Source organism: Prinia subflava, chromosome 8 (genome assembly GCF_021018805.1).
Source record: "Prinia subflava isolate CZ2003 ecotype Zambia chromosome 8, Cam_Psub_1.2, whole genome shotgun sequence".
Classification (NCBI taxonomy): domain Eukaryota; kingdom Metazoa; phylum Chordata; class Aves; order Passeriformes; family Cisticolidae; genus Prinia; species Prinia subflava.
The window spans coordinates 34,292,209-34,305,071 of NC_086254.1; the positions used below are offsets into that span (position 1 = coordinate 34,292,209).

General features: G+C 50.4%; 1 protein-coding gene across 1 annotated transcript in view; it reads left to right on the plus strand.

Moving 5' to 3' along the window:
• TOX2 (TOX high mobility group box family member 2) overlaps window positions 1-12,863 on the plus strand; it is a 152,105-nt gene that overhangs the window by 133,944 nt on the left and 5,298 nt on the right. The window contains exons 6-8 of the mRNA XM_063404670.1: window positions 7,045-7,125; window positions 8,873-9,280; window positions 10,510-10,640. Coding sequence (XP_063260740.1) covers window positions 7,045-7,125; window positions 8,873-9,280; window positions 10,510-10,640 — 620 coding nt within the window. The remainder of the gene's footprint in view (window positions 1-7,044; window positions 7,126-8,872; window positions 9,281-10,509; window positions 10,641-12,863) is intronic.

Here is a 12,863-nt window from a genome sequence, read left to right on the forward strand (position 1 = left end):
CTGTAGCCATGCCAGGCAGTGCCTTGGGCTGGGAAGGGTGTCCTGTGCCCCTTCCAGAGCCCCAGCCCCTCTCCACTGACACCTCCTGGAGCATTTCTGCTGGCACCAGTGACATGCCAGCCCTTTGCCAGGTAGCCCTGGCCAGCATGCAGAGGGTTAATCCTCTGCCATTTGTGCTGCTAATGATTATATGCACTGTAATATCAAAGCTGGAGCTATTTATTTGCCATTGAGCAGGTGCTGCTGCTCCCACAAAGCAAATTTGCTTTCTCCTCCTGATGAAACAAGGAAAATAAAGGTTGCTCACGTCCCATTTCAGATATGGTTTTTTTTCCCTGTGCACCAGCTGAAAGACAAACACAGAGAGGGAACCAGAATGCATATTATGCAAGAAACCATATAATCTAGCAGCATCTTTGATTTGGCTGCTGCTGTCACAGACATGCATTTCACAGAGAGGCTGTTTTTTCTCCCCCCTTTCTTTTGTTCTTACTGGTTTATCATTTGTGGCTTTGTCATTTTGTTCCTTCTTCTTCTCTTCTCAGCCTCTTCACAATGAATCTTCATTTTCCCTCTGACACACTTGTATCTAAATTTCCTTATTTCCTGCCTTTTTTTATTTATATCTGTTGCCTGGTGATTTGATCATGCTGTGGAATACAGGATTAGCAATCTCCGTGTCCTTGGGTGCTGCTCAAGGACACCTGTTCAGCAGAGCACCATTTTCTTCCCCATTTTAACCCCTTCCAGTGTGGCTGTAGAACAGGAATAAATAACAATACCTTAAATATCCCCAGCACTGCATTAGCAAGACGTTGTAATCTTCATTCTTCAACAGCTGGCGTGGCCCTTCCTAAGGAGCTTACACGGGAATCTGAAGAATGTGACTCGGGGAGAAAAAAAAAATATTAATACATCCTCTTTGAACTCTGCAAATAGTTTAGCAGCTGTTCCTGTAGAGATAGCTTCGGCTTTGCTGCAGAGTGAAATGCTAATTCAGCCATTAGCATCCAATGGGGTACCTGTCAAAGGAATCTGCCCACAGCTCCGGGTCCCAGCTCCAGAATCCCCTGCCTCGGTGGGACTTTTTCCATTAGCAGATCTCAAGCAGCGCTCCCCAGCAAGGTTTAAAAGGGCTGCTTGATTTGACAGAAATTAGAAGAATTTGAGTGCCAGATTGGAGCAAGCTCTGCTAATTCCCTAGGAGGATTTTCCCCTGGCACGGACAGCCCGGTCCCAGTCTGTGCCACCCACAGCCCCTCCTCTGATTCCACAGGGCCACCACGGGCCAGATCTGCTCAAGGGCAGGTGACACCAGCCCCAGTGACTGTCCTCCCTCAGGGGGACTGCCTGGGGGTGATAACCCTGGAGACTCTCCAGAGAAGTCACTGGCTGGGATCCACTCTCTGCCTATTTCTGTTCTTCCCTCTCCAAGCACCTCCCCGTTCCCTGAAGAATTTTGGTGAAGAGGAGGTTGGATTGGAGCCATGCAGTGATGGAGACCACAGAGATCGGTGCCAAGGTGGCAGCTGCAGGAGTCTCTGGAAGCAGCTTCCTTTTGTCAGCTAATCCACAAAGCCAAAGCCCTGGGCAGGTGTTTCCATAGAGCCCAGGGACTGAGAGCACAGGAATCAAGGAGCCCCCGAGCAATCTGCTGGGTGATCCCCAGGATAACCCAGAGCTTCCCATCTGAAATGAGCTGAGATTGGGCAAACCCAGCATTTTCAGTTGAGTTTGTGAGTCTGGGGACACAAAGGTACGAGAGATGAGTTCTTGCTCGTGCTTCACCAGCACCAGTTCAGTAATGCTGAGTGACTCCATGGCCAAATACAAATAGGATTTTCCCACACAAATGCACAGCCTGGAGAACAACACAGCCCCGGGGATACATTCACACTCCAGGGGTAAATTAGCCAGCAGAAGAATTGCCTGCTCAGCAGAAAGTCACCCATTTAATCAGATCCAGCTGCTGATGGAACCTGACCCATCAGCTGCTGGCAGGACACTGCAGGTGCCTGCAGTGGACACAGGCATCATGGGCCAGCTGTAAAGTTGTTTTATGGAAGAGCCACCTGAAGGGAAAGATCCCACAGGAACAGCCAAGCAACAAACTGCCCAATTCCAGCTTTGTACCGAGCTGTCAGTGCTGGAGCCACAGCAGGATGCACTTTCCCCCTGCAGCCCCAAAGCCCTGGCAGTGAGGGGCTGTGGGGTCAAAGAAGTTTGCCCTGGCCTGGCAGGAGGCTTCAGCATGTTCTGGGCATCGAGGAAAGCCATGCACAGAGAGGGATCAAAGCACCAGTCCCAAACAAGGCTTCAAGGAAGGTCTGGTGGAGGGCAGGGTCATGATGGGGAGAATATGAAGGGTCAAATCTTCTCCTGACAGCAGCTCTACGAGTGTCACTTTTCTTCTTGGAGAGCAAGATCAGAGGTTTGGAAGGTGAATGGTGTGTGGGTTTCATTGGAGGTTAAGGTTGGGATTTGTCACCCTCCTGTTCCCTTTGGAATCCCCAGTGGATTGTCCTGAGGATATGCTTGTGCCCTCACATGGAGCAAGGGATGACTTCCACCCCATGAAGTCGAGGCAGTGGAGAGCAGGAATGTTTCAGGATGCTTTAACCAGTTACAATTCCTGCTTCATTACAGGCTCTTCCATTCATTCTCCGAAGGAATTGCTTCACAGCACCGTGTCTCCACCAGGATAAAGCAGAAACTCTCCTGAAACCATGCAAATACTTCCCCCAGCCAGGGTCTTCCCTGTAGGTACCCTCAGGGATGTTGATCTCAAGACTTGAAGGTTTTATTCTGAAAGTGCAGCTTGGGTTAGTTGGTTTTAATGTGGGGAGGGACAGAATAATTCTTGTCCAAGATGGGAATACAAAGGAGGATGCAAGAAGGAAAGGAGGAGCTGGGAAAGGATAATGTGTCCGTGTTTCCTATTTGCCTTTCCAGAGGCTGTGGTAAGGATGTGTGGAGAGAAGGGTGAATGTGGCAGGGAGGACATGCTTTGAGTTATCCTGTGAATAAGCCGTAAGTTATGGTGATCTCAAGACATATCTTGTAGGAAAATATATAATGGTTACACGAAAAACCCTGCAGATTTACAAGCAGAATAAAAACCAAATTTACACATTTGGGAGAAGAAAAAAAACCAGTCATGGAATCATAGAAAGAAGGGCAAGGAGGGACTTAAGAGGTCAACCAGACCATCCTGATGCCTGAAGTCAGGATCATCTCCACTTAAGCCATTCCTGATGGATGTGTTCCTAATCTGTTCTTAAACCCTCAGTGGTGGAGATTACACATCTCCCCAGGCAATGTCTTCCCGTGCTTAATTATCCTTACTGCTCTCAAGGCTTCCCAGTGCTTAGCCAACATTTCCCTTGGTGCAATTTAAGCCTATTTTGCCTCTTTCCCTACATGCAGAGCATCACTCCATGCCTCCTCTGGTACACTGTGGTGGCTCCTCTTGGTCTTCCCTCCCAGCTTTCCTCCTGGAGACCTTTCCTGAACTCCCCATCTCTCCTCTCCTGACTTTTTTTGAAGCAAAAGGCCCCAAACTCCACCTGGGATTGCAGCAGAGACATCCCCACCTGGGGTCAATGCACCCCTTGGTTTTTTGGGGGGGAGTTTGAGTTGTTCCCCTGGCTCCCTGGGCTTGGGAAGCAGCATTCCTGCTGGATCTGCAGGGGTTAGGGATGACAGCTCCGGCTGCCGCTCGGAGCCTGCGCCACACGGAGCCGCTCGTGGGCGTCAGCGGGGCTTGCAATAATTGTCTTCTCTAATTAACTTGTTATCAAACAAGAACATTTCATTACGGTACAATTACTGGCTGCTTTGCTGAGACACAGAGGTGTCAGGATTACGATCCCGACATATGCTTCTTACAGCTCGGATTTTTTTTTTGTTTTCATAATCACTAACCATTTTTACTTCCTCCCCCCCCTCCCCAACCCACCCACTCACTTAATGACTAATGAATCCTCCTGCTAATGAATAAAGAAAATAAATCAGTGGGCATGGCAGGTTAGGAAGAAAAACATGCAAAATGTTTTGAGGATCCTTAAATCTGATAAATTGCTTCAAAATTAAAATCCCTGGGAGAAAATGGGATTTAATTAGAAAGTAATGTGGTTTTGTCAATGTTTAAATTAAAATTTTAAAGGTTATAAATGCTGTGCTAGAGCTGCCTTTACACAGAGGATTTGTCAGGAGGTTTGTTCAGATCCCACGTCAGCGTGGTGATTCCCTGGGGACAGGCAGCTCAGTGTCCTTGATGGAGTCCTGTGGGCACAGGGCACGACCCCAAAATCCCCAACAGGAGACCCTTAGGATGGTTCTTTACACTGAGGGTGGTGGCAGAGGTCACCCAGAGAGGCTGTGGCTGCCCCTGGATCCCTGGAAGAGTCCAAGGCCAGGTTGGACAGGGCTTGGAGCAGCCTGGGACAGTGGAAGGTGTCCCTGCCATGGCAGGGATGGATCAAAATGGTCCCACCAACCCAAACCATTCTGGGATTCTATGATTAAAACCCAGATAATCCACTGGGAATCTTCCAGAACTTCCAGTTCACCAGAGAAACTTCAGAGAGCACAATCCCTGAGCTCACCCCATCACCCTTCCTGGCAGCCCTGCTCTGGCCAGGCTTCAGCCAGGGCTGGCCCAGGGGGCACGGGGGCTCCTGCCTGGAGCAATCCCCCCTCCCTTCAGCAGAACGAGACACTGGGACCCTTCCCAGTCCTGCTGCACCAGAGCCCCCCCAGCAGCACATGCTCTAAAAGAGACAAAAACAGATGAAGAGTGGCATAAAAAAAGGGTTTAGCAGGAAAAGCCAGTGATGGAGATGAAGATGGGCACAGACTTTATTGGTTATTTATTTATTTGCATTTAGGTTTAGGAAGTCTTATTTACCTGTCCTCTCACTGCCCAGAAATTGCAGGTTTTTCTCCAGGCAAGTCTTGCTAATAATTAAATTTGTCTCTGCATAGCTCTGAATATCCTGGAAAAGAAAAATGGTAAAAGCGCTCTTGTATTTTGCTGTTATAGAGGAAAAGTAATTAAATATGTTCTCCATAGATCAGCATTCAGCTGTGGCCACTCTTAAACACTGGCCTGAGATACAGGAATTTCTGTTTCACTGCTGTGAGGGCATCAGGTACCACATTTAAGAGCATCCATCAGCTCTGCTGCTGAGCACTGTAAATTCCGTGGTGCTGTGATGGGCACAAACCTGCTCCAGTGAAGGTGTCCCTGCCCATGGCAGGGGGATGGAACTGGGTGAGCTTTAAGGCCCCTGCCAAGCCAAACCACTCTTTGATCCTATAATAAAAGATGTGGAGACTGTAGAGAAAGGTAATAGCTTTTATTAAGGGAACTGATACTGTTTGAAGAAATAGTTACTTTTCACAAGCAAACTCTTCTTCAGGCTGACATTTTGAAAAGTAATTTTGTTCTGAATGGAGCAAATGTAATATTTCCTGAATACCATAAAGCCAAAGACAAACGTAGGGAAATGCTCCATTTCAGAAAATTGCTGTCTGAGACCTCCAGTGTGTCGAGTCAAAACGTTTCATTACAGAACTCACTGTGATTTAGCAATGAAAATAAGGCTTTCAATCCATTTTTAATAGGATTTATCTGTACTGATTTTAAACTCACATTCAGTTCAACTGCTGGAAGGTTACTCCCCCTTCAGAGGTCAGTGTTGGGAGGGAGTCTGCCATGGCCATGGGAATTTGCAGGGGGAACGAGCTAAATCATGGAACTGTGGGACTGTTTTGGTTGGAAAAGACCCTTAGGATCATCCTGTCCAACTGTCCAGCACTGCCATGGCCACCACGTCCCCAAGTGCTCTTTCAAACACCTCCAGGAATGGTGAATCCACCACTTCCCTGGGCAACCTGTTCCAGGGTTGGGCAACCCTTTCCATGAAGAAATTTTTCCCAATATCCAAGATAAATCATCCTGGACAGAGAACGTGCCCATGAGGCTTCAGCTTTTCAGTTGGCTGAAAGCTCAATTAAATACATGCCAATCTGTTCTAATTGAAATCAACTTTCAGTGCCTCACTTGAGGAAGGCTTTGTGTTTCCAGTGGAGAAGAGGGTTGGTGGGTATTTTTCCTGGGAGTTTCTGCTTTTATCCTGAATTTTTTACTCCATTTTAAAATACTCCTCCCCTTACTCAGTTGAATGTGTGTAACTCTGCAAGGACTCACTGCTGGGGACAGGCTGGATCACACCATCATTTATTGAAGGTCTTCACCTCCATGTGGAGGACCAGGATCCAGGCAGGAAGGGGACCAGCACTGACATGATCAAGAGGCATCTCTCATTATGAGGAAAGATGGAAAAATAAACCATCATTCACCTTGCAAAGCTCCATTATTTTTTTTTTCTACGGGAAGCAAACTGTCCTAGTACTTGCTGCTTCCCTGCAAGCTCCAGCTCACCAAGTCATAAGATGAGGCAAAAATCTCATCTTTTTTAAGATGTGAAAGCAGTTCCCAGCTGTTCAGACTGCAGGGAAGAGCTGGAGTTTGGACCTCAAAGAATTAATATTGGGAAATCAAAGAAAACAAACGGGTAGTTTAGGGATTCTGACTGTCTCACATGTTTTTAAGCTGGTCATCACCACAGAATCATAGAATGGGTTGAGTTGCAAGGGATTTTAAAGGGAGTCCTGTCATTTGAGGATTTGGCTTTTGTCTTGCTCTTCCAAGAGCCTGGATTGCTCTTTACTCTGCTTCCTGTTGAGAAGGGATTTCACTGTGTTCACCCTATAAAATCAGACAGTGTCTCTTACAAACACCTGTCTAAACACACAGACCACTCTGACCAGAGACACCTCCAGAACTCCCAGCATGGTCCAATCCAGGGGCTTCACTTTCTTGGTTTGCCGTGAATTCCTCCGCAGCAGCAGAATTGAGTTTTTCATGCACACAGCGCCTCTGAAGGGGCTCCCACTGAGCAGGAGGGGTGCAGCCGAGCCCAGCAGCCCTCCCCCCATTCCCTCTGTTAATGGTTATCCATTCCTTGGTCCTTCCAGGCTTACAAGAGGAAAACAGAGGCTGCCAAGAAGGAGTACCTGAAAGCCCTGGCCGCGTACCGGGCCAGCCTCGTCTCCAAGGTACAGCCGCACTCGCGGACGGGTTACGACTCACAGGAGCCTCCAGGGAGGAGCAAATCCATCAGAAATCCTGTGTTACTGTGATATCAGAACTAATGCCAGCATTAGCACCTTCCCAAGGGGCTGAAAGAGGGGCTCTGCAGCACGGTTGGGGCTGGAGCTGGGCTGTGCCCTTAGCACCCTGCAGTGAGCCCCACCTGGGATGGGGTCAGCAGCAGGGGAAGTTTCATCAGTGTCCCTGTGTGGGGTGAAGGGGTCCCTGCTGCCTGTCCCCACGGTTTCATGCCCAGTTTTGGGGTGTGAGTGCAACAACGGGGTCAGGAGGGCAAGGTGACACCAGGGACTGGCCCAGGGGAAGGTGACACCCAGTACTGGGACACTGGTACCAGCATCCTGCTGCACCCTGCTCCATGCACTTGGGCTGTCCCACCTGCTCAGGACCCCAGGTGTTGCTTCTGTGTGGATGTTCAGCCTAGACCAGATTTTTAGGGAGTTTTTAGGGAGTTTTAACGAGTAAGACCCATAACTGTGGGTTGATGAGATGTGACCACATGGGTGCTCACCACGCTGCAGCCAGGCCAAAGCCAGAGAGCCCATTCCAGTGCCTGAGAGTGAAATTTCAGGGCATTTCAAGCTCAGACAGGAACTCCCAGTGCTGCAAGACCACACTGGGGAGCAATGATGGGCCCAGTCTCCTAGACTGAAGGCCCATCCCAAGGGACCTCACAGCTTGCCCTCCCCCACACCCCCAGAGAGGGGACACAGGCATTCACTGCATGGGAATTTGGGGTGGCTCCTGTGGAGCTCAAAATCTTCCTGGCTCAGGGATAATGCTGCCCTTGGGTAGTGAGTGGTCCCTTCAAAGCTTCTCCTTGTACTACACCACATCTCAGAGCCTGACCATCACATTCAGCTGCCTTGGGAGACGATGTGATCTCTCAAATCACCCCTCTTCTGCAGGATCCGTGTGGTGATGGTGAGCTGGAAAGGCTCAGAGCCCCTGTGCAGACTGGTAGCTGCCAACTTCTCAACACAACAGCAGCAAGGACAGAAAAAGGGGATGGGAAGGATTTAAAACTCTTATTGGTCCCTCTGAAACCCTCTGAGGGTCTTGTCTTGAATGTGCCTCTCAGCAGTTGGAGGCACGAGTCGTGGAAGGCATGGAAGTCATGGAGGCATGTGCTCTATGGCTTTGGTTTATTCCCAATTTCTCCAGTTGCTCTTCTGTTTCGAGCAAAGCAGCACAGTGTGGTCCTGGCTGCTGGGTGAGAAAGGATCAGGAGTATCATTACAGGACCCCTCACAGGACAAAACCCTCATTTTCCAACCCTTTCCCCTGTCCTCTCCTACCTGCCACGATGATGCCATGATTGTCCTGTGCCTTACAGACCCAGCAGGGCTGCAGGAATGCACAGGGTGGGGAAAGCAGAGGGTTTACAGGCCCATCTGTGCCCTGTTGGAAGCAGGGGGGTTTGTTCCCCAAACTGCTGGTGGGCAGTTTGCCTCTGCTGGTTTGTTCTCCCTGATGCTCCAGGCTCTGCCAAAGGCACGGTTGAGTTACTGGGCTTTAGTTCCCCAGACACGGATGCTGCACCCAGCCTGTGGGCACCCAGCTGCTGCAGGGCTGGGAGCTCATGTGCTGGCAGGAGGGAGAGGAGCAGCATCCCCTGCACAGGCGGGTATCTCAGGATGCACATCACCCTTCCCTCTCTTCCTTCCTCACCACCTCATCTCTGTTTCCCCACAGAGCTCTGCCGACCAGGGGGAGACGAAAAGCACCCAGAGCAACCCCCCCTCCAAGATGATCCCCCCCAAGCAGCCCATGTACCCCATGCCCCCGCAGGCCTCCTCTCCCTACCCCGGCCTGGGCTCCTTCCTGTCCCCGTCGGAGCTGCAGAGCTTCCGTGGCCACCCGCACGCCGGGCTGTCCCGGACCCTGCCCTCCAAGCCCCTGCTGCCCAGCATCAGTGCCTCCCCGCCGCCCTCCTTCCAGATCAGCCCCCCGCTCCACCAGCAGCTGTCCCTGCACCACCCGCAGAGCTCGCTCCTGCCCCAGCCCCTCAGCATGCAGCAGGTCCCCCAGCAGCCCCTCCTGTCCCCCCCCATGGCACTACAGGTACAGCCCCCCATCAACGCCTCGCCGCCCGGACAGCAGGTGAGTGCCACGGGCTCTGGGGTTCTTGGGGCTGGGGGTGTCCCCAAGGGAGTCTCCCAGGGAAGGGAATGGAGCACCAGGAGGGGCTGGGGGAGCTGGGAAGGGGCTCAGCCTGGAGAAAAGGAGCTCAGGGGGGACCTTGTGGCTCTGCACAGCTCCTGACAGGAGGGGACAGCCGGGGGGGATCGGGGTCTGCTCCCAGGAACAGGGATGGGACAAGGGGAAATGGCCTCAAGCTGTGCCAGAGAAGGTTTAGATTGAAAATTAGGGAAAATGCCTTTGTTGAAAGGGTGTTCAGCCAGTGGAACAGCTGTGCAGAGAAGTGGTGGAGGCATCATTCCTGGAAGCATTCCAAAAATGTGTAGATGTGGCACTTGGGGACAGGGTTCAGTGGTGGGCTTGGCAGTGCTGGGTTAATGGCTGCACTCGATGATTGATCTTGGAGGTCTTCTCCAGCCTAAATGATCCTGATTGCTCCAGCACAGGGATTGGGCTCTGCACAGCAAAAGGGGCTTCTGTAACTTGGTGGTAACATTATAGGGGATCCTCACAATCACTCATTGGGGTAGAAGCTGTTGCTGAGGACAGCATTTTGTGAAGCATCATCGTTTGTGAATAAAATATAAAAATAAAAAAAAATAGCCCCCATTGCCCTAATTTGGATATTCTGGGAAAAAATCATGTTCTTTGCTAGGTAACTATCATGAATCTGGTTTCTATACATTGCCTAATGGATATAAATTTAATTAAACCCACCCCAAAAAATGGGGAAAACTGATCAGCTTTCAGCTAAAGCAGCCCCTCAGTGTCCTTGCTGAATTGTCAGTGGTGGCAGCTCATGGGGACAGTGTTGCTTGTGTGGCTGTCCCTTGTTCCTGAACACTGGGGTGGGGAACTCAGCACTGCATGGGAGCTGAGCTGCACTGGATACTGCCTTTGGTGGCCAGACTGCAAAAAACCCCAAGGCTTTTGTGGCTGTGTGCCCTCCACAGCCATTCCCACCCTCGAGGAGGGAGGTCCTGACAAAAAGAGCAGGAAAAGGGATGTCAAATGCTGCACTGACACCATGGTCTGGGCCTGGACCCCTCTGTCCCTGGGGCTCCTCCCGTGCTCTGAACTGACAGGTTTGGGGGGCAGTGCCTGCAAACGTGATGATGCACTGTTGTTAAATGTGCAGTTCTCCTGCTCTGAGTGCTCCTGTAACCCTCCTTTTCCTCTCCACCCCGCAGGACTTCTCCCATATTTCGTCTGAGTTCCAGAACAGTGTTGGACCCCGTTCTCCTGGTGCATCAAACCCCCCAGGCAGCACTGAGTGGGACAACGACTACCCCAGCAGGGAGTGTGGGGTCAACCACTGCAGGCCAGTACACACCACAGCTCACTGCTAGTGCACACCTGGGCTGTGGCAGCAGCTCAGGGTCTGCCCTAAAATGTACAGCCAGTAGTGCTCAAGGGGGCCCAAGGCTCCCTCATCTCAGTAGGTTCACTGAAATGATGCTATGGAAGCAGGTAGCCTAAAAATCATGGATAAATTCTTCATTGGACACAAAAATATTTCCTTTTTTTTTTCTTTTTTCTTTTTTTTTAAGTTTACTTTCATTCCATGGAAGAGTTAGACACATTTATTTTTGGAGCAGTGCCCCCAGCAGAGTTCCTGCAGGCTGGAAAGCAGCCGTGTCCATAAGGCCAGGCCTCAATGTGGCTTTCCAGTAGTTAAAGAGTCGTATTAAAAAGTCAAAGAACAACTAATTGCAAAGGCAGATAGCGACAGGACAACGTGGAATGGCTTTAAACTGGAAGAGAAGAAATTTAGATAAGTTGAGGAAGAAATTCTTCCCTGGGAGGGTGGGCTGGCCCTGGCACAGGGTGCCCAGAGAAGCTGGGGCTGCCCCTGGATCCTTGGCAGTGTCCAAGACCAGGTTGGATGGGGCTTGGAGCAGCCTGGGACAGTGGAAGGTGTCCCTGCCCGTGGCACGGGGTGGATTGAGATTGGTTTAAGTTCCCTTCCGACCCAGACCATTCTGTGATTCTGTGATGAGCAATGTTCTTCTGTTCCTAAAGCAGTTGCTCTTATCACCGAGGCCACAGCCTCCCATAATTGTCTGTACCAGCAGGACCTTTACCAACCCTGGGTTAGTGTACAAATCCTCAGTCCTCCCAAGAGCCACACAGTGCTCCAGCCCCCTGCACCATGCAGGAAACCCCACTGACCTCTGCACAGATCTTCCCCTTATGCCCTGCAAGCCCTGGCGTGAGTGTGCCAGCATGCAGGACCATTTAATGGTGCTTAAATTCCCCAATAAATGAAAACATCAGGCTAGTCTTAAAGCTGGGGAATGAGGACTGTGTGGAAGCCATTTCCAACCTCTGCCTAACCCACTGCTCTTGGCTCAGCTCTAAGAGTTTGGAGACTCTGCTCTCTAGAACATTCCCAGGGTTCTCTGTGGGAGCAGGTTGGGAAGGAGGCTGGATATGGTCGGAGTATTGATTTCCTTCAAGTGCTGGAACATGGTGCTTTCTCCAGAAATAATAACCAGCTCCCAGGCTTTTCAGAGCACAGCTCCTGTCTGTGCCAGCAGAGCACTTACAACTGCTGGGCTGGGCACAGGCTGTACAGACATTTATTCCTTCCAGGGAAATAAATAACTGCCTGATCCATTAGAATATCCCTGCTGCCTGCCTGCCCGAGGGGACTCAGGGACATGGATAGGTCTGACCTTTGCTCCTCCCTGAAGTCTCTGCAGACAGCCTGAAAGAAGGAACATGATCAGGACCTGCTTGTAAAACATATTGTGGGCAAAATGCTGAAGGTGCTTGGAGGGTTGTGGCTCATGGATCCCAATTTCAGAGGTGCTGGGCAGATCTCAGGAATGAACTCCCCTAGAAATAAGCATCACTTCTTCAGGGATCAGCTGGGAAAACATTTGATTCCCTCTGCAAATGCCACTGCCTGGGCCCCATTCAGAAAGCCCAGGACACTCCAGAAACAGGGGAAATGTTCCCATAGCAGTGGGGACTGAGTTCTGTGTTGCTAAAACAAGCTATGTGACATCTGGCTGCAGTGCCACACTGTAAGCAGAGGGCCCATGCAATTCATGATCAAAGCTCATGCATTTCATGCCTTTGTCACAGCAGAAATATCAAATTTCATGGCTTTATCGCAGCTTCCTGGAAAAAAAAAGTCATTCTAAAACCAGACAGATTATGCAGAGACTTCCAGATAATTATTAGAGTAGATTATAGCAAGGAACTCAGATGGATAGAGATCAGTCCTGCAGAAAGTGCTTAGTGCACTGAAAAAATCATAGTGTCTGCTGAGGAAGGAGCCATCTCCTGTGACTAAAGGCACAGGAGCTGCTGGCAGCCAAAAGCTGCATTGTTCTCATTTATTTTTAAGCCTGCCTAGCAGTGCCCTCACCTCCTGCTTCTGCTGCTCTGGGATTTGCAGCCTCAGTGTCCCCTCTGCATCACCTGGAGCACTCCCAGACATCTGGGTAGGGCTGCAGCTCCCTGTGCCTCCAGGCTGCTCACAAGCCAAGAAAAAGAGAGGATCTGGATCTCCTCATCCAGGGCAAGGAACAAT